The sequence below is a fragment of the Podarcis pityusensis genome (genome assembly GCF_964106645.2).
Source record: "Podarcis pityusensis genome assembly, chromosome: 3".
Classification (NCBI taxonomy): Eukaryota; Metazoa; Chordata; class Lepidosauria; order Squamata; family Lacertidae; genus Podarcis; species Podarcis pityusensis.
In genome coordinates, this window is record NC_138026.1 from 91,408,881 (window position 1) to 91,430,542 (window position 21,662).

The following is a 21,662-nucleotide window of genomic DNA, read 5'->3' on the forward strand; positions in this document are numbered from 1 at the left end:
GGATAAAGGAGGGTGAGCTGAGATGGGGAGGAGGGGGCAAGAGTGGGGCAGAGTAGAAAAGGTGGGACAAGATGACCCGCAGGATGCTTTCCAACTCCACAATTCTATGATCCTAGAAGGTTCTACAAGCATGATCCAGCCTAGAGGCGGGCAGCTCTGCCCCCTGGTTTTTTACTGTCTGAGAACCTGGAGAGTTGCCTGCCAAACAGGGAAATTTCCCAGGATTGAACGGTTTGTTTCCCCATCATTTGCAAAAATCCTTCAGAAAAGATACAGTCCTATCACAATCAAGAGAGTTCTACGATAATGCAGTTTACTCTGCATAAGAAACACAGGCTGGTTTGGGAAATAATTAAGGGGAGGCATAATGAGCTACAGTTCCCTCTCTCCAAGGTAATTTAGACTGTCCAAACCTGACAGCACACTTCTCAAATGCTCCTGCGAAGCATAGCCTGTGGAGTCTAAAATTCCATCCTCTCCACCTCCTTTCTAAAAAAGAGCCAAGGGAGCCAATTTTCACAGCTTAGCACCTGTGCTCTGGGTAGCAGACTGACATGAACAGCTGCAAGAACAGGAACTTTCTGTCACTTTTAACCTACACTGGGCTTAAAAATAGGGGCGGGGGAGAGAGACAACAGCCCAAGAAATGCCACCTAGCAAAACCTTAGATCTAGAGCAGGTGAGTCGGTGGAAGACTGGAAGAAATTCAAAGATTATCTACAGAAATATTGTAAAATTAATGAATGTTAGAATGATGTTGGATAGTAATTAAGTGGTTTCCAGCTGTAATGCTTTAAGGGAATATGAAAAAAGGGTTATAAATAGGTAAAAATTTAATATTATTACTTTTAAAGGATTTGCTGAACCAACAGATTGAAGTGGAATACAAAAAAGGGAGGTATGAGGAGGTCCGGGAAATAAGTCAAAGGAAAATAAGTAATGGAAAATCTGTGTGTTTTTAACTATTTTTATTTTGTATTTTTGTCATTTTTTTTTCATTTTTATTGTAATATTTTAAAAAATCTTAATAAATATCTTATTAAAAAAAAAAAAGATCTAGAGCAGGTGGTCCCTCCAGGTGTTGTTAGACTACAATGCCATCATCCTTGACCATGATGGAAGTTGGAGCCCAACATCTGAAGGGCCAGAGGCTCCCTATCTACAGGACTTTTCTACTGTCATGGGGATCATTCAAACTCCCAATGGAGAGAATTATGGCAATTGCCAAAACCAGGATTTCCAGAAAAGGAAAATGCTTCTGGCACATCATCCCCCATATTGCGCAAGTCTATAGTACAAATGGTTCAGACACACAGTTTGATCAGCAAAAAAGGGAACTATAATGTGTGAACCATTCGTACCATATACTTTGTCACAACCCAAGAATCAGGTTCAGGATTTGAAGGAGCCTGTCCTCCATCTGAAAATGTCTGTTGATCTCAGACAGAAGTGTTAGGGGCACAGTGACAGAACTACCCTACAGCCGTATAGGCTTCACACAGGGGCCAAAGGTGATGAGATGAACCTCGGGATTCCTTCAACTCTACAATTCTACACTTCTATGAAACTAATATATTGTAAAACATCAAGGAGTGGGTCTCAAAGTGCATATTCAGAGCTACTGGTGGGCGCCAACTCTGAAAACACTGAAGACCACTAGGCCCACCTGGATTTTCATGGCAACTTCTTTCCCGTTCTTCAAGCGCCCCAGGTGAACCTGTCCAATCGAAGCTGCAGCGAAAGGTCGCTCTTCAAAGAACTCCAACTTATCACGCCAGTTGGGACCAAGGTCATTGTTCAAAGTTTTCTAGCGGTGAATAAAAAACACAAATTGGAGTTTTCCCTTCCCAGGTAGACACTACCACTTGTTGCTTAGACTAGGGACTTTGAAATCCAGCTATGACATACGGACAACTGCAAACAAGCACCAAGGGCATATAAATGGCCAGGATTAAAAATCCAAGCAGCCACTAATGTATACAAATTAGAGAGCTAAACAATGAATTCCACCATGATTTTTTAAAAAATGGTGTAGGCAAGGAAAGAAGGTGCAGTAAGGTTATTTAATGCTTTGTTCTCGCAGCCTGCTCAGCAATGGCCCAGAACCTGTAAATAGAGGAAGGCGCCTGCTTTCTCTTTCAGCACAGGTCTACTTCTGTTCGTCCACTTTGATCCCAGAGGCTCCCTCCTGTCACACAGCCCAGGCAAATCCTCACCATCATTTGCTTCAATGGCATGAAGTCTGCACTCTGACGGACACGTTCAAAAATCTTCTGCAGATGAGGGTTGATGAAGGCATCATCTGACAAGAGGAAAACACAAGCCCAGTCAGGCAATCAGAGCCATAGTTAAACATGATAGCTAGTTCCTTTGATATGCAAGTACAGTCTCATTAAAAAGGTAGAAGTAGCCTTCAGTACATTTCGGATTGAGCATTGACATATAGACGTGAGTGGATTTTGTGCTAGGGTCAGACAACATTCTATCTTGCACAAAGGAGCCAGCTTATTGTTCATAAATTCCTATAAACATATGACACTTTACCCTCAGTCTTTGTCATCCTTGAAATATCCAATGAGAAGCCCGAAGACTCCCCCCCTGCTGCAAGGAACTCTGCATATGCTCTGAAACCCAATGTTCTGCTCAAGCAAGCAACATGCAGCTAGCTATGTTAAATTGACTTCAGGGAATTAATTAATTTAGTCATTTGGGTTTCAAATATTTAAAGAACAAATAAACAAAAAGAACATCATATACAAAAAAGGCAATTATCTTTAGGGAATTTTCCCTAAAGTGTGCGCAAGAGAGAAATCATTGCCTTCACTCTTCTCCAAATAAACTTATTTATATTTTGTTATTTTGTTTCATTAGTTGTTGTTTTTAACGCAAATCCCTAAATTTTCTCATTAGAATCTCCCTGTGTGACACTGCAGAGATGCTAAGTGACCTGTTGTGTTCTAAATTTTCCCCTCACACACAAACAAAATCGTGTGCCTCTAAAGCTTTGGGAAAGTAAATTCACATCTGTTTATTATCCCCTAAAGCAGAACAGAAAGGGGAATGGGTCCTTGGCAGTAGGACCATGAAATCCTCGAAGCAGCTGGACACACTACAGTGAGGCCCCAGCACTTATACAAAACAGGGACCTGCCAGTAAGGAGGGATCCATTCCCACCCACTCAATTCCTTCACACATGGCAAAGGGTCAGATCCCCTGACCTACGTACAGGCATTGCCCACAAACCTTCAAGCTCATTTTTGCAGCTTAGAAGGTGCAAAAGAAGAAGAAGAAGAGTTTGATTTGATATCCCGCCTTTCACTCCCCTTCAGGAGTCTCAAAGCGGCTAACATTCTCCTTTCCCTTCCTCCCCCACAACAAACACTCTGTGAGGTGAGTGAGGCTGAGAGACTTCAAAGAAGTGTGACTGGCCCAAGGTCACCCAGCAGCTGCATGTGGAGGAGTGGAGACGCAAACCCGGTTCCCCAGATTACGAGACTACTGCTCTTAACCACTACACCACACTGGCTCTCAAAAGAGCCAGTGCAAAAGAGCTTTGCTCAAGAAGGGGTACTGAATTTGGGCACGATGGAAGAACGCCCACGAGATCCTGGCGATATCCCTCATCCTAAGGCTTCCACAAGTGAAGAAAGCAAGTGTGGCATCCTCCATGGGGGTGTTGTGTGCTGAAACCTCATCTATTCTACCCCCGTCCCTTCCGAGACATAGCAGGAAGGACTGGAGCTGGCAGGAGAACATTTCAATTCTCAACAGGCTGCTCTACTTTCACCACCTCAGAAAAACAGAGAATAAACACTTGCATCAGCTGTGACTTGCATGTCTATTCCAACACTTATCTGCTTTGCTCGCTAACATGCCGATGAACCGCCTTCACTTGCTATTTATTTGGCAAGTTTATTAGGCCTTCAAAGAACTCTGGAAAGAACGATTTGCCAACTGGTGCTGAAGTAACCAACCAGATTATTTTTTTAACAAAGCATGCTTGTGGGCAAAAACACAGGAAGCAAAGTATATGCAGAGTCAGACCATTAGGCCCATCTAGATGAATGCTGTCAACACTTGTCTGAAAGCTGACATTCCCAGATGCAACCCAAGGACTGAACCTGGGACCCTCCACATTCAAAGCATGTCCTCTGCTGCTGAGCTACAGATTTTCCTCTTTGTGGTTTATGGTTTAGACTAAACAATAAAAGACACCCCTGCAATTAAGCAGTGACAGTCCGTTCCTCCCTTGCAGTTAAGGTTGGGCAAGACACTGGCCACAGAAAGGGTTCATGGTAAAGTTTTGCAGGGTGAAGCAACTGCAAGCAGAGGGCAGCCTGCAAGTTGCATCAACCTATTGTTTTTAACGGAAGCAAAGGGCTCTTGCTGGGGAAAGCTCATTTTCCTGGTCCTTTTCAGAAATACAGAACTGCATCTTTCTCAGAAGGCTGGCGAAGTTTAAAGGAGGGACAGAATGTCCATCAGATTTGTGAGCATTGCCTTGGCCTTCGGTTGTGTTTATTTCTTTAAAAGCCTCCAGTGGGTTTGGCAATGCTATGCTATTAGTGGGAAGAATCTTAGTTAAATTATCACACACACACAGAGAGAGAGAGAGAGAGAGAGAGAGAGAGAGAGAGAGAGAGAGAAGCCACATTGGTCTAGTAGTTACTTCAGATCCCACCATTGTAGTAACTTTGGTGGTAGCCACATCAAATATGGATCATCTACACACACACACACACACACACACACACACACACACACACACTTTTCTGCTAATACCACTATTCCATTTTCTCTTGGTCACAACACAATGTTCAGCTACACACTTCTGTCATCTGGATTTGTCAGGCTGCTGGCCTGAGTTGGGAGAATTCTAAACATCAGCCAAAAATAATGAGCACATGCTTGAGAAGTTTTCGAGTCCAAATAGTTTCCAGAAGGGAGCCATGTTTGTGGCGGTTGTTTGCCGCAACAGACTTAGAGCCTTGTGTCACTTTAAAGTATAGTCAAACCTTGGTGGTTGAATGTAATCCATACCATTTGACTTCCAAAACGTTCGACAACTGAGGCACATCTTCCAATTGGTTGCAAGAGCTTCTTGCACTCAAGCAGAAGCCGCGTCGGACGTTTGAGTTCCAAAAAATGTTTAAAAACTAGAGCATTTCAGGAGCTGAAATGTTCAAAAATGGAGCTATTTGAGAACCAAGGTTTGACTGTAGAAGCTTTTGTGGCTAACACTTCATACATCTCATGAAACAGACTCTAGGCCCTGAGAGTTTACTTTAAAGGGTACGGCTCTTTCTCACTTTTGCCCAAAATGAATACCACAGTATTGATTTATTAGCAGTTTTAACGCAATATACACTTCATAATAACTACAAATAAAGATTACAGGGAAGATAGAAACAAGAACAGTATGTGGGATTCGGGCTTTTTGATGCAACAGCATTTATATGTGTACTGATGGTTCTCACCTGGTGGAAGGTGAAAGGGATAAAGGGCAGAGAATAAGACGTTCTTAAAAACACAACTCAAAAACCTTGGAGGTAAAGAAATGCTACAATTGCAAAAGGTATGATAACAAATTAGAAAGGTGGCCGTTTTTTCTAGCAACAATGTTGATGGTTGTTAACACTTAAGATAGACTGCACCTTTCCTTGGGAGAGGGGGATTAAAATATTGACAATACAGCAATACCTTTTAGGGGAGCACGCAACATGCCACAAAATAGTGAGCAAGCTTTCATGCTCTTCAGAATCCTTCACATGGCGGATGTTAAACAAAACAGGCAGGGGGAGAAAGCTAGCAAGTTTTTAAAGTCACAATGTCTACATTTGCAATATTCTAGCATGGAATCCTGGGGGGCATTTGCAGCCTTAATGGGTACTCTGTTGGGTTTCATGTTGTACCAAGGCTGCTGAGGACATTATGGCAAATATCTCCTATGATTATTTTACAAAATATAAACTTGAGCAGTTACTTCAAAAGGCACTTTCCCTCTGTACAAAATTCCAAAAAAAAAAAGGCACTGTTGTGCTGGGTTATTAAACAGAAACTGTATTACTGCCTCTTCTGCTTCCTGGCTCTGAAATACCTACAAAACTGAACAAAATCTGGAAAAGAGTCAGGAAACTCCCAAAAGGGAAAAATGGTTGGGAGAGTCAAAAATTCACCCGAGAGATGAGAGATCAAAGGGGGAGGATTCAAGGAGCACCAACATGATGTTCATCCTTACCTTGGATGCTCAGCATCTGCCCCAGCTTCAGCGCTGCTCCTCGAACCTTGCAGAGGGTCCTCACGATTCTCTCTGCATTGGCCTCCGACATAAATGGACTAGTATCCATAACAGCCTTTTTGCCTGAGGACAGGGTAAAAAAATAAAGGAAAATGCTGCATGGGTGCTACTATTGGCACTGTACCCACTTGGTCCAAAGCACCTTGCTTTCTTCACCTTTCAGGTGGTAGAGAAGTATCAATTACTGTGCAGCATTCCTCAATATAAAGGAGGTAAAAGCAGACAACCTGGTGCCATCCAGAGATTTTGGACTAAAATTCATCTCAAAACACTTTGTTCAAATGTGCTCTCACACGTTTTACCTCCCTGCCTCTGCAAAGCTAGGGTGCCAAGAAGACGAGCTGAGAAGCCTTTGCCTAGGAGGTACTACTTGCCACAGACACAAGGAAATCTTAATGAGTGAACACATTTGCACACACTTTGTGCATAGGGCTGCCCCTGAAGACAGTTAGGAAACTTGAAACATGTGCAAAATTTGGTGGCCAGGTTGCTCACCAGGGCAAGACAGCTTGAGACTATTACACCAATCCTGGTCTGATTGCACTGGCTACCAATTAGTTTCTGGGCCCAATTCAAAGTGCTGCTTTTGACCTTAAAACGGCTCAGGACTGCAATACCTGAAGGACCACCTCTCCTCATACAAACCGATCAGGTCCCTGCGATCATTATCTGAGGCCCTTCTTCGTGTGCCTCTCCTCCACGAGAGGTCCGGAGGGTGGCAACACAGGAACAGGGCTCCCCATTTGTGGAACGCTCTCCCCAGGAAGGTTCGCTTGGTACCTTCATTATATACCTTTAGGCGCCAGGCCTCTTCAAACAGGCCTTTAGCTGATTAACATCCAACACTCTTTTAAATGTGCAGGCGGGGGGGGGGGAGAGAGATTGGGTTGTTTTTGTTCTTTATTTTTATTATGTATTCATATTGTATTTTTATATTGTGAACCACCCTGAGATCTAGGATGAAGGGTGGCAGATAAATTTAATAAATAATAACAATAACAATTCTCCTTCTGCATCTTTTTTTTGTTAATAATTAAATAATCTTTATTAATTTAAATTACACACATATACAAAGAATTTACAATCTCATACTACAAAAAGAAAACTAAAGAAAAAACAATTAAGAAGAAAAGAAAATACAGAAAAAAAGAAAGAAAAATCAGATTTAAGTGCATAAAAAAACTTAATCTTCCTAATTAATACTTAAATAAACACGTAAATAAAAAAGACTTCTGACAAAACGAGTCTTCTAATCATTCTCATTGTACTGTTTATACTGTCGTCGGTTTCCCCCGCACAATTTTATATTCTTTAGTATTGTTCCCGTCTACTCCACAAATGGTATTTGTTGTGTTTACAAGTATCACTCAAGTTCTGCTAATATGGTGTGGTTGGTACAATATGATCTTATATAATCCTTAAATATTCTCCATTCTTCAAATATTTTCTGGTTCAATACTCCTTTAACTCTTCCTGTCAGTTTTGCTAGCTGTAAATATTCTAATATGAGTATCTGCCAATCCTGTGATTGTCAGTATTGTTTCGTTTTTCCACTTCCTCACCACAAGAATTCTTGCTGCTGTGGTGACATACATGAACAGTATCTCCTTCTGCATCCTGAGACAGTATAATCCCAAGAAACCCCACCTTTTTAATGAAGTTTGAAGCAAAAACATGAAGGCTTCACAGGGCAGGGATTTCTATTTGCTGGGCCATGGACTCCTAACTTATTTGTTCCTGAAATACTGAAACTCATTGGAGGCTCTGAGCAGGTACTGCTGCAACAAATCTGTTTACTGACCTTGAAGCACAACTCAACTCTCCTCTCCTGACAGAAGAGGGCATGTAGAGACTGGATTTCATTTCACGGCCCTGGAAGGACTGTCCTTCCCAACAGCCATCTGGGATCACCTCTAATTTTTCCTCTGCTGCCGTAAGTACAGCTTTGAAGGTTAGCAGTGACCAACAGAGCTATTTTTACTTGGCTTGCTTGACAGACACAGTGAATCTCATCCAGAATGCACGATGGACATAAACTTTTGCACACCTTTTTTTTTTCTCTTTCCAGGATAGCTTGAATGGGAACAGCCAAAGACAAGTTGGCTGGTGGGTCCAAGGTCTCTCATGCCTTGGAAAATAAGCTCACGGCACTTCTCTGAAAGGGGTTATTTGGGTATTGTGAGGTGGGGGCCTTTACCCCATAATTTTAGCAGCAGCTCTTAACAGCCAAACTCTACCGACAAAATCATACTGTTGCTCCTCTTCGGAAGAGAACAGCAGCAAAAAAGTGAGCCGTGATGCTCCATTTGAAAAGTCTTTTTGGAATGAATGACAAGATGGGCAGGTGGAGACAAGAGGCAGCCACAGGATACATCTTTTGACTTCATCAGAAAAACAAACTTGACCTGGAATGGCAGAGGTAAACTCAAAGAGGAAACCTACAGAACTTACTGCTATTATTTTTGATTGATATTGCCATTTCCTGATGTTCCGTATTGATTTCACTATTAAGTGGAAGGACATCTTCAGGAACAGAGCAAATGCCAGATCAAAACTTGCACTCACTAGCTGGAGAGCACCTGCTACCAAATGAGCCATCCTTTTCGTGCCCACTCCCTATTCTTAACAGTTGTTCCATGCAACATTACCCAAAATGTGTAAATCCCACACCTACTAGGTGCGTTAAGGATCGCAGTCTAAGATATCTGAAACGTTCTCTGATGCCTCTCCAACCTTTACTGGAAGAGGTCCATTGGGAGAGCATTTGCAAAGCCTACCTTGTATCAGCCTAAACCGTGTTATAGGATTGCAAAGGTTGTCTTCTGAGTGTTGAGCCTAAATCTCCTGTCCTGCTTTACTGCCCCTGTTTTCCTCACCAGCTGTGAACAATTGATGTTTATGAAAGCCAGTGTGGTGTAGTGGTTAAGAGCGATAGACTCGTAATCTGGGGAACTGGGTTCGGGTCTCCGCTCCTCCACATGCAGCTGCTGGGTGACCTTGGGCCAGTCACACTTCTCTGAAGTCTCTCAGCCCCACTCACCTCACAGAGCGTTTGTTGTGGGGGAAGAAGGGAAAGGAGAATGTTAGCCGCTTTGAGACTCCTTTGGGTAGTGATAAAGCGGGATATCAAATCCAAACACTTCTTCTCTTCTATCTCCTTTCCAGAACGATTCTAAAGGCTGATTTCCCTGTTATCCTCTGAATGAGAGGCAGCACGATTTAAAATTCAACCCTTCTGGTCTTCTACTCCAGGCAGCCAAACAGGCAGTATCCTTCACGTCTCTGCCTCACCCTTTTTTTACCCCTTTCCTCCTAGCTTCTCCCTGGAAAGGGGGGGTTTGCTTGAGAGCTGCAGAATTGACTAAAGAACACAGACATCTCTTTTAAAACCAGCGATCTATCCTTTCCATACTAGTGTAGAATGTAGAATCATCTTTTTAGTTATAACAAGAGATGTGGGGAAGCAGTGGCCTTCCATATAGGACTCCCAGTTTCTATGACCACTAGGCCATGCTGGGTGAGGAGTCAGAGTCCAACAGAACTGAGAGGACTACAGGTTCCTCCACTGCTAATCTACAGGTGGTCAGGAAAAAGGTCTCATGAGCCTGACCACTACACACACATTTCTACTTTTCTTCCTTAAACACACCAGCAAATTAACAGAAAAAGCCCTTAATAGGTCAATGTCTCCTTAAACCAAATCCCATAAAAATAGCTGCTCCCACCTCACCTTGCTGTTTTTGCCAGCAACAGCAAGTTCTACACCCTTTCATAGTATGGCTGAGCTTGCATGCAGGTCAGGGAGTGCCCGATTATACAAGGTACCTCTGGCAAACAGAAAAATGTAAACAGAACTGTTACACAATCTTTCTTTGAGAACAAGTTCTCTCCAATATGAGGAGCAAGAGTTGCAAGGGAATGCCTTCAGAGCCATTCAGGGTGATCTGCCACCATGCTTTTTCGGATATACATTTTGAACCTGTGCACAGATTCTGCGATTGTACAGCCTGATATTTCTGCAAGAAATTCTAACGTTTCTGCAGGAGATTTAAGGTCGACCACAGGTGACTTTAAACTCTTGTTCTACATGCCCCAGTTTTGCTCTGTGCACAGCAGGGAGTCCCATTCAGGGGAGTATATATGCACTGAGACACTTTCACATACTACACAAGCAGAATGGGGTAACACACATTTGTGAACCTGTCTGATGGGAACAGTGAAAGCTTTGCTGTCAGGAAACAGGAGCCAACATACTGGAAAGGTTGCAACTGAGATGCTAAAGTTTAGGGCATCAAGAGAGATCAGATAAATTCCATCTGCACTCTCAGGAAGGAACTAACAGTTTCTCCAAATATAATATGCACCTCTAAGAAAATGCTACTATAATTACGGGAGGAACATTATGCAGCGACAGGTTATCACAGATTGAGCAAGACTAAGGTAAGAGGGTTTAGTGACAGAGCTCACACTTCACATACCAAACACAGGAAAGCTGCATGACCATTGCTCTCTCTGGTTCTGTATTGTCTACGCTGGCCAGCAGTGACTCTCCTAGAGATGGCAGGGATTGCATGCAAAGCAGATGCTCCACCACTTCCATGCCCCTTCCCAAAACTTTCATGTTCAACCCCAGCAGCTCAGGTTATAAGGACCCCAATGCTAAGACAGAGAAATCTCTGCTTGAGACCTTGGAGAGCCTACCAGAGAAGACAGCAAGTCATGTGTAGTTGTCAGGTAATGTAAGAAGCACAAGAATAGCCTGCTAGATCAGGTCAATGACCCAGATAGTCCAGCATCCTGTTCTTACAGGCGTAACATTCAGTTATCAGGGCTGAAACTGGCAATGGGCAGACACGCTCCCCTCTCTCTCTCTCTGCCATCTGCCAAGCTGAAGGGCATATCGCCAAGAGCTTTTGCAATTAGGTGAAGGGCCGCATAAAATCAGGCTAAGAGTCACCCCTGCCTATGCTGGGGGTGGGCACACATAAGGAAGGATCGGTGTTCACATATGTTAATGGGTCAGATGCTCAGTGGAAAGGCAGCCCCTTGCAACGTTATTGAGCACGAGGCTGGCTTCATGGCCAATTGCACCGCCAACCAGAGATCTTGACCTTTCAGTAATATAGCCCTGTTACAGAGGAAAAATGGACCCTTGGTGGAGTCACAGTTAGGTATGGCACTAAAGGCCACTACTCCCAGGTTACTTTTCCCGATGCACATTTTTAACATGTAGCAAACCGGTGGGGAAGAAAGAGAAGCCAAATATACACATCCCTGATTAAATACCAGCCATAACCAGGCATCCAGTGAATCAGATTTGTCAGACTTACACCTTGACCATTCACCAATGTTGGGCAGCTTTCTCTTATAATATTTTGAAGAGTGGGGAAATAAGGTGGGAAACATTTTACCTAACAACAATAACAACACAAAGGAAGAGCAGAAGGTCTGGCTTATGGCAGCAAGATGTAGATAGATAGATAATTTATTACAGTCAAAGACCAGCTCGCATAACACAATAAAAACAGCGTTCATAAAGATAAAATATACAATCAGAGCAGATTGCAGCAGGCAGCAAGATGTAAATTTGGCACAGTCCTCTTCTTCCCAAACTAATCCAAGTGCATCCATTTTGGTTTTAAGAGGTATGAGCACCTTGGGCAGGATGGAAGTCCAGCCCTCTCTCCGCAGCCCTGGCTGACCCCTCCTGAGTTTGTGAACTTGCATCGGCCAAGATCAGATGCAAGTACAGAAATGACTTCATTGCTGTTGCTGTGCAATAACACTTTACTCCTTATCGCAGATATATTCTGTATAACCTTCACTTCAGTGACTTGTCGTTAGCCAATGCCAAGACAAACAAGAGATCTATTTATGGTAAAACAAGGACTGGAACCATTATTATTATTATTATTTAATCATCTGAAAGGATAGAACCAGAAAGGCATTGCTGCAAAACAGGACAGGCAGCCATGAAGTCATTCATTTTCCTGAGCAAATAGACAGCGGGCTTCTGTGTTGATCAGGGTCAGTAGAGAGGAGGACTCTTTGAAGGGGTGGACAAGCTCACCCTTCTCCACAGTTTAGCTTTCTCCTGTCCTGCTTTAGGGGCAAGAGGAAGGGGATTTGCTTTCCTTAAATGCACTGAATCACCACTATTCCTTGAAGTATTTATTCAAAGACGAAAACAATTGAAGGTTGCTGTGTAGGTTCAGGGGGAGAGCGGAATCTGGATGCAAAAACACTGTAATACTTTTATTAGTAACTACCCTAGTGACTATAGTGTTGTGCTGCCCTTCCTTTAGTTGTGATTCTGTGCACTTGTAGAGCAAATTGTGTTTGGGGACAAGGACACGACCGGATGCTTGTATTAGTAGTAAGCAAAGGAACACTCACCATTCTGCTCTTCGGATCTAAGGCTCTTTTTCGCAACCTCTGCCAAGGCTCCGATGCCAAGACCAACAGCTAAGCCTTTAATGGACAAAAAGGAAAAGGGGGGGGGGGGGGGAGAGAGAAGAGAAAGTCAAAGGCAGCGGGATAAAATGCCATCTGTATGCGGTTACATATCTTTGTGGCTTAATGAGCAGAGGCAAAGTAGCTCTTTATTCAATACGGTTTAAACTTGACTACAGAGCACAAAGGGAAAGAATTCAGCACCGCTCCGCTCAGTTTCAGAGGCATGCTGTGCCCACTTTCCCCAGGGCAGCAAAACCTCTGTCCAAAGGAAACATCTTCTGTTCAGAGAAAAGGGCTTTAGAAACCAAGAGTTAAGGGGGCAAGCAGGGACAGTAGTAGAGACTGCAAGTTGTCCATCCATGTGGTCAAGTTTAGTACTAGTCACAGAGGGTCTTTGATCTGACACAGCAAAAATTAGGGAGGTCAGTAAACTCTCCTGGAGGCTGTGCCTAGACCTTTAATATTCCCACATGCTCGTTTAATGCAACTGTTATTTCCACAACTGAAATAAAAGTTACCCCACCTCATCTGGCATCCTCAACGTTTCATCTTTGACCTTCCTCCACAATCTGTTTTACCCTTTACCTTACTGTGGCCAGCAGGGCTCCAATTTGTCCCCAGGGCAACTGGAGGAGGAGAGTGAGTGACATAGCTTATACCTCCCCAACAGCATATTTGCCCTGGTGTTGATACCTTGGAGCATTTAATGGTATCTAGATGGAGGATCTGGCAACTCAAGTTCTTACATGATAAGTTCTCTCCAAAAATATTTAATAACAAGATGATTTGAATCTAGAGCAGTCAAATGCAGGACAGGGGAGGGAAAGTTGCACAGGCTGGAACTGGAATGGAAAACCTCAATTTGCAAGTGCAATTAATGCAATAGCACCTCGGCATGATGGCTGTGGAAGATAAACACCATTCTGCCACACATGCAGACACGCACATACATGCATGCAATATTTGCACAAAATAACACAGGGAACACCCAGCTAAGCTCTGTTCAGCATCAACAACTATGAAACACTAACTGTTTGTTCCATATCCAACCTAGCTCGTAATTGCTTAGAGAATGAGATTTTGGAATCTGCAGAGGTGAAATCTGAAGAGAATCTCTATATTCTTGCCTTGAGTGCGGATGTGTCGAATGAAATTAGGAGATATTTCAGTGATCCTCACTTGAGTAGCAGTTCACAGTGACATAATAACCCAAAGCTACAGGATTCATATCTCCATAACTAGGCTGGCAGATCTTCTAACCACCTCTTCATCTGCAAGTACATCAGCAAGGAGCTACCACTAATATGTATGTGTATATGCACACACCCCACAGGAGGAAAGAAAAGGCTGCAATTTTATGAAGGAGTTGGTAGAAGACTCAAGGCAAATCTGACTAGCTGAACAAAGACTGGAGCCCTTACTAGGCCTGCAGGGCGATGCAGAGGGATAAATCTTACTTCTCTACCTGCGTTGCATTCACTCAGTAGTGCTTTCTCACATCCATGTCATTAGTTTCCTTCAAAGCCCTAACAGCTTAAGACCATGTTAGCTGGCAGTGATCTTCAGGCTTGAGGTATTGTTGGACTACAAGTCTCATCTTCCTTGACCAGTGGCTAAGATGTCTCAGAACAATGGCGGCTGTAGTCCATCATCATCTAGGGCAGAGGTTTTCAACCTTTTTCAGTCCATGGCTCCCTTGACCAACTACGTTCTTTCTGCAGCACCCCTGTGGGGCTCAGGAGCCTTTTTATGTCATCCCTTGCCTGGCAGCCTCTCACCCTTTTTGCGAACACCCTCCCTTGTGGAGTGATTCCTCAGCCTCCTTTCCTCTCCCCTCTCCTTGGGAGTCCTCCAGGTAGCCACTGCTGCCACCCTGGGTCTCTTAGCTGTTCCCCCCCCCCCCCGCCCCAAAGACAGGTACCTGGTCACACTGTCCATTCCCAACAGCAAGGGCTGGCGGGCTGGGCTCCCTGGCCTGCTTGCTTACGTGCTTACTCCGAGGCCGCTCCAGCTTCTGGCAACCAGCACCCCCTGGCCAGTTCCAGAGGCACCATTTGTCTGGTGAGCTTGTAGCCAGGCCTGCTGCAACAAACAGCCATGCAAGCCTTTTGGAGGCAGAGATGCAACAGGGCATCAGAGGAGGGAGGGAAGGAAAGAGGGTTGCCCGTGGCACCCCTGACCATCATTCAAGGCACCCCAGGGGGCCACGGCACACTGGGTGAAAACCACTGATCTAGGGACCCAAGACTGAAGAATGCTGGCTTAAGGATGAGTTGCTCCCATACAGGTCAATCATGAAATGAAGATCAATGCCAGAAGCCTTTGTTATTGGAGTCATGTCAAAAAAAAATTAAGCAAGTGAGCATGACATATGGGGCCTTCTCTGTGGCAGTGCCATGATTGTTGCATGCCCTCCCAATTGAAAGACGTGTTTATTTCAACAGCCTTTTTATTGTTGCAGATTTCAATATCTAGCATCTTTTACTCTTTGTACCCTGTTACGGCTTTTAGAACTGGCTGTACCTGCTTTTTTATTAATTAGAACTTATGCTATATGCTACATTGGGAACTTTTAGTGGAAGAGTGGGATATATTTTATTAAATAAGAAAGTAATTATATAACTATAATGCAAAACAACCTATTGTTATGCCAGCAGTTTAAATGAGCCAAGAACTTGACATTTACATGCGCTTCGATTTGACTTATCCAGCTTCAACACCTCTTCTTCCCCACTGGATAAGGTTTAGACGTGTACAATATGTACTTTCCCTTGCACTGCACAGCTCCACCTTAATTATCACAATAAACTCACCTCCCTCCCCAGAACCACAGCAGCCAAAGATAGGCGCATGTCATAAACAACTCTAAATGGTTGGCTTTTTAAACATTAACCAGGAGGTATATCTTGCTTCACTGTTTTAGAACTGTTTACATTATCAATTTATTTTGATAAGGCCATTCTCCTTCAAGGGAGGCATTTGCCTTAGTGTTTGCAAACAGACTGCATTGTAAAGCCAGGTTGGTGGTGCTGCTCTTTTAAACAGCAGTAGAACATTGTAGGGGTATTTTCAAGCCTGCAGAGTTTTTTGTACATCTGACAGTCACCTAAATAAGAATTGAATTCTTCCACCCCATGCTCCAATTCACAATTCTCAATCTACTTCTTGGGGGGGGGTTCCTGTTTTTAAGGAATTATATGCCATTATAGGAACCTTTCTTTTGGGTGGTGCAGTTGGACCACAACAACAGGTCAAACAGCAGGATTCCCACCTGCTGATTTACACCAGCACAAACCCAGCTTGGCTACTTGGCCACCCTGTGTTGAAGTAGAGTTACCAGATGTCCCCGGTTCCCGGGGACAGTCCCCAGATTTGCAAATCTGTCCCCAGGAAACATGGCAGCTCAGCAGCCTGGAGCCAGCCTGTTACTCTGCGCATTTATGTTTCACAGGGTGCGAAAGAAGGGCTTTGCACCTTTATACAATATGCGTGTGTGCTTGGGCCCAGGGTCTTTTGCCTCACCAACTCCACTACTGACTACCTGTTGCTACACAGCTTCAAAAAAAAAAAAAATTAAAATTAAAAAGTGTCCCCGGATTCATTGAAAAAAATCTGGTAACCATATGTTAAAGCCCCCTCACCAACGTCTTCACTGTAGAATCATAGAATTGTAGAGTTTGAAGGGACCCTGTGGGTCATCTAGTCCAACCCCCTGCAATGCCAAATGCATCACAACTGATAGAAAGATAATATGGGGAATGCTATGCAAAATCAGTGCATAAAGTAAAAGCCTAATCTGGAAATGCAACACCAACAGTTTTTTGTTTTTGTAAAAAAATGTTTCTTAGAATCACAGAATTGTAGAGTTGGAAGGGACCGAAAGGGTCATCTAGTCCAATTCCTGCATTGCATGGGGTTGGACTACATGACCCTCGTGGTCCCTCCCAACTTTAAACTGAAAGCAGCCCATATATTTTTCATTTGCCGTCCAGCCAATGCATGAAGATTAGTACCAAGGGAGTGTGAAGGGCAAATACGAAATGCAATACAACAGAAGGCTGGTTTGGAAAGATAGGCACGCCCTTGTAGGGTTTGGCAAACAAGCCTATGATTAGCAGAAAAATCAAGTGATAACTATGCAACCAATAACCTTGTTCACACTGTAATAAAATCCTGTTGTTACAGAGTCGCCACAGAATCTTGGCAGGCATAAACACACCCACCCCACACACATAGCTTCCCTTCAGAAGAACAAACAAGCCCTCCCCTGTTCACAGGCTTCTAACAGTTGAAGAGGAGGAGCTCCTATGCTTCTGAACTCTGTGGCCAGCTGTGGAGGCAGGCACATGCAAAGTCCACCCAACAACCAGTGCTGCTTACCTGCTGCGCTAATAATTAAATCAATTCAATACCCATAATTCAAAATGCGCTGATATAGGCCAGACTATGTATCGAGGAAAGCTAAACATTGCACAGCATGCAGGTTTGCATGCATCTGCCCCAGTGTGACATGCATTTTAGCAAAAACAGCCAGAAGGAAACAAGACTCAAGAGAAACCCAATTGAACAAAGGCTGGAGTCCATACTAGGCAGGCAGGATGGCGCAGGTGAACAAATTCACGGAGTGGGGCTCTCCCACATCAATGTCATTAGCTTCCTGTTTGCACCCAGGCTCGATTCAAAGTGCTGGTTCTAGCCATCAAAGCTCTAAACAGCTTAAGACCACGCCAGCTTGCAGTGATCTTCAGGCTCGGGATGTTGTTGGACTACAAAGCCCATCATCCTTGACCATTGGGCTAAGCCAGTGTTTGTGAACCCTGGTTAAAGTTACATAGTTACATCAGCCTTGATGCAGAAGACAGACTACATCCCAACCAATGTTGAAAAGTGAAGACAGGGAAAGTTTGCATGGGAGAATGGTTACGTGACGAGGGAGCATTATGCCTGCGCAAGGACTCTTGAGACTATGTTCACATTACATTGAGTTCCAGGCTTTCTGTAGCCCACCCTTCCTCCAGATCAGATCACAGGGCAGCTTACGACGCCACACCTTCAGTGGCAAATGTTAAATAAAACAGAATTAACTCCAGACACCCAGCACCAAGCAGAAGCACCAGCCAGCATCATCTTCTAAGTCAAGAACTACAGTGTTCACCGCACTCATCAAGGACCTCATTACACTTTCAGAGAGAGAGAGAGAGTGCAACTGCAATTACTGTGGGCCTGAATCTGATTTTTAAAAGAGATCTCAGTGCTCTGCAATTTCTGACTTTACATTACCTTTTTTAAAAAATTGCTTTCACTTCTCCAAAACCAAGTTGATCTTAACATATATATATTAACATATATATATATATATATATATATATATATATATATATATATCTCACTGCAGCTATATTTAAATAGCAGATGAGGAGAGCTTTTGTTTTTACTGAGACTGGTAAACCAGAAACAGAGAAAGGAGGGCCATACGAACTTTTAAGAGAAGGTATATTTTCAGGAAGGTTTGGTGAATCCTACATCCAGGGTCACATTCTGTGCTCAGTGAATAGCCTATGCACACAGAGCCTGACAAATAGCACTGATCTTAATATGACCTACTTATGTATCAGCCTGTTTAGGACTAGGATGCCAAAACAAAGCTGCAAAGCTTTGCCTGATGTAAAAACTGGTATTTTAAGGGAGAACTCTTGGGCTTATACACTTCTTCCACCCCTTCCGTAGTATACAATTACTCCTTCCTTCCTTCCTTGGCTGCAGGCAACCCATGGTTTTCTGTTTTGTCTAAGTCAATAAACTATGGTTTTGAAATGCTGGACTCTAAGGCAAGTGCAAGCCAGAGTTTGCTGGTTTATGCAAAAGAGAAAACTATGGTTTGCCTCATACAATGAAGGGAGGGAAGCACTGTACATGAGGGCAGAGGTGGTGGAAGCCAATGAGCCAGAGACTCCTTAAAGCCTCTTTCATATACTGCTAAACCATAGCTTGACACTACTTTTAATCAGCCCAGTTCAACACTGAGAAAAATTATTTTGGGAGAAGCTTCTTTTAAAGACAGCCTCAGCAAACAGCTGTTCACAGTAGAAAAAGGAAACTGACTAAGATACCAAGCTAGTTTAAGTACAGAGAGTGACTTTTGTGTTCCCACACCAAGCTAGAAGCAGATTACAGCACTCCCACCACCCCTGCTGAATTGTTTGAGTCAATTCATAAGCCTGGCCTGTCAAGTTTCAGGCACTGGTCATCCCCCTCCTGTGCATTCCTGACACATTTTGGAGACAACAGTTCAAAATATCTGCTGCATATACTTAGTTAACTGAAGGCTCAACCTTCTCAACTCAACACAGAAGCATATATTTCCTATTTAAAGCTTGAGTGTGAGGAAATTCTAATGGGAAAGCTGTTGCTACAGGATCATGAAGACACTTGTGGCACACAGCTTGATATCAATAATAAGTCTGATGTGCAGAGCCAAAAACGTTCCCCATCTCTGTCAGGCCTCCCCATTTGGCCTGTGAAACCATTCTGGCCAATCTTCACCCACCCGCTGTACAACTGACATCATTTATCTGTTTAACCCACCAGATGGATCCAATTCCCCACCCCTGCCCTGGAGGAGAGCTTTCTACTCCTCACCTGCAAAAAAAATGTGACAAAACACTTAACTCAGAGAATTCTTGAAGAGTTCTTTCCATAGCTGATATAGAGATGACAAAATAAGATTCAGCCCATGACATCTGTCTTTTAAAGGTGCCAAAGGACTCCTTCAGCTACAATCTGCAATTGTTCCTCAGCAGAACCATAAATGTCTACAATAACTCAGCAGACATTCCCATTAGTGAACATATTCAAGGAACAGATGGGTAGCCGTGTTGGTCTGCCATAGTCGAAATAAAAAAATTCCTTCCTGTAGCACCTTAAAGACCAACTAAGTTAGTTCTTGGTATAAGCTTTCGTGTGCATGCACACTTCTTCTTCTGTGTATCTGAAGAAGTGTGCATGCACACGAAAGCTTATACCAAGAACTAACTTAGTTGGTCTTTAAGGTGCTACAGGAAGGAATTTTTTTTATATTCAAGGAAGAGGAAGTATTCAGGAGGTCCCAACCTAAACAATGTGGATTAAAGTGTTTGCAAGCACAAAACTTATTTACAAGGGAGGGAGGAAGCATTCATAGCATTATTTCTTGTACTAACTCAGGGAAATGTTTACTTTGTTCCCTAGCTTTGAATCTGCTTCAAGTAAAATTGTATACTGCACAGGCCTGAGGTGCCTTGCCTTGTAGAAGCCAAGTTCCTTAACACTTTGCTACATAGACATAAATGTTCAAAAGGCATATAGAAGTAGATCTCATCTTGGAGAAATGAATACTAAGGAGAGGTGCCAACTCTAGCTATAAATAGGGAAGGTCACAAAACAGCAGGGACGCATGTTGGCTGTCTATACACTCGCTACACCAAACATACCAGAGGGAAACTGATACCCTTTCATCATGCTACAGGGTTCAAGATGCTAGCGATTCCAGGGAGCTCAAAGAGGTGCAGAGAGGGTTCTTGGTCTGGTTCTAGATGTAGAAAAGTACCTTTAAAGAGCCAGGATATCACAAGCTTCAACTTTTCTATCTGTTGTGTTATGATGATGGGGAGGAGCAGGGGTCCCACACCTGGTGGAATCCTCCCTTTTAAAAGTAAATCTTAAAAGGAATAGTATCTATTTATAAACAAAATGTGTGCCCCAAGTATTTGGAGTAATACTGACTGGACTAAGAGTCAACGGCTGAAAAACACTGCCACGGAGATGCTGTAATTTGAAAGCCACTTGTTTCTTGAATCATTTTTATGCCATCTCTGACACCTTTTGAGTCATTTTTTGCAAAACAAAGACCATGTGGATAAACTTTCTACTTCTACTAGATCAGCGAATGGCACCTGAAATGAACCCTTAACAACCCATGCCACCCCAAACACACACCTCCCCCAGCAAATTCAAACTTGGCTTTGTAGTTCAGTCAAAGCTACATGCTATGTACTGCCAAGCAGTATCAGCTCAGACATTCAGTTTCAGCATCCCTGCTAAAAAGATAATCAGAAACCCTGATTCTTCTACACACCCACCCACCCATGAATGTGCATAATGAAGTTCACAGAAAACTGCCTGGTTTTTCAGAAGCATCTACATTCACAGTCTTATTTGCCACCACAATTCAGAAAGACTCACCTCCAAAATTAGCGAGTCTCCCAATTCGAGTAACTGGTACCTTTCGCTCCCGGGCACGTTCACTGAGCTGCAGGGATTTAGGAGAATACGGACCATTAATATGGACAACTATTTTCCTAGCAAATGCATCAAGAATTCGATTTTGGCAGCAGGAAATTGGCTGGCAGTGCAATCCTATGCATGTCTGCACAGAACTAAGTCCCATTCTGTTCACCAACACTAGTTCTGTAATTACTTATGAACGTGTGTGATCACATCCAGATCAATCCTAGTTGCTACCATGCCTCTAACTTGTAGAGCTAGATAAATTAGCCTGACAACCAATGTCTGATGACATCACAGAAGGCAAGCTGGAAGAAAGAAGATGATTTTTTGTTGTTTGAAGGCAGAATTGCAAGGGCTGTGTGGAACATGCACAAATTTAGAAAGGTTGCATAATTTGTCTAAATTAAACAACTTGAATATTTCCATTTGACCAAGTATGTAATTTTGATTCTGGCGTCGACGTCTTCAAATCACAGAACACACAACATCCATTTCCTGCACTAAGTAATTCCCCAAGCTGTACCAGTTACTTAGTTATATCTGGTATAGTTTGTTAGTGGTAGATCTCTTTAGGTGGGTGGGAGTGGGTGATCTGGTCCCTGATGCAGTTACAGCATCTGGATTACACTATTTCTTTCTCTCC

The 21,662-nt window shown here is 43.3% G+C and overlaps 1 protein-coding gene across 2 annotated transcripts in view; it reads right to left on the reverse strand.

Annotated features, from left to right (window-relative positions):
* COQ8A (coenzyme Q8A) overlaps window positions 1-21,662 on the reverse strand; it is a 55,400-nt gene that overhangs the window by 9,838 nt on the left and 23,900 nt on the right. For both annotated transcript variants that reach the window (XM_081000184.1, XM_081000185.1), the window contains exons 4-8: window positions 20,975-21,041; window positions 12,695-12,769; window positions 6,239-6,361; window positions 2,217-2,302; window positions 1,667-1,807 (exon numbers count right to left, since the gene is read on the reverse strand). In XM_081000184.1, coding sequence (XP_080856310.1) covers window positions 1,667-1,807; window positions 2,217-2,302; window positions 6,239-6,361; window positions 12,695-12,769; window positions 20,975-21,041 — 492 coding nt within the window. The remainder of the gene's footprint in view (window positions 1-1,666; window positions 1,808-2,216; window positions 2,303-6,238; window positions 6,362-12,694; window positions 12,770-20,974; window positions 21,042-21,662) is intronic.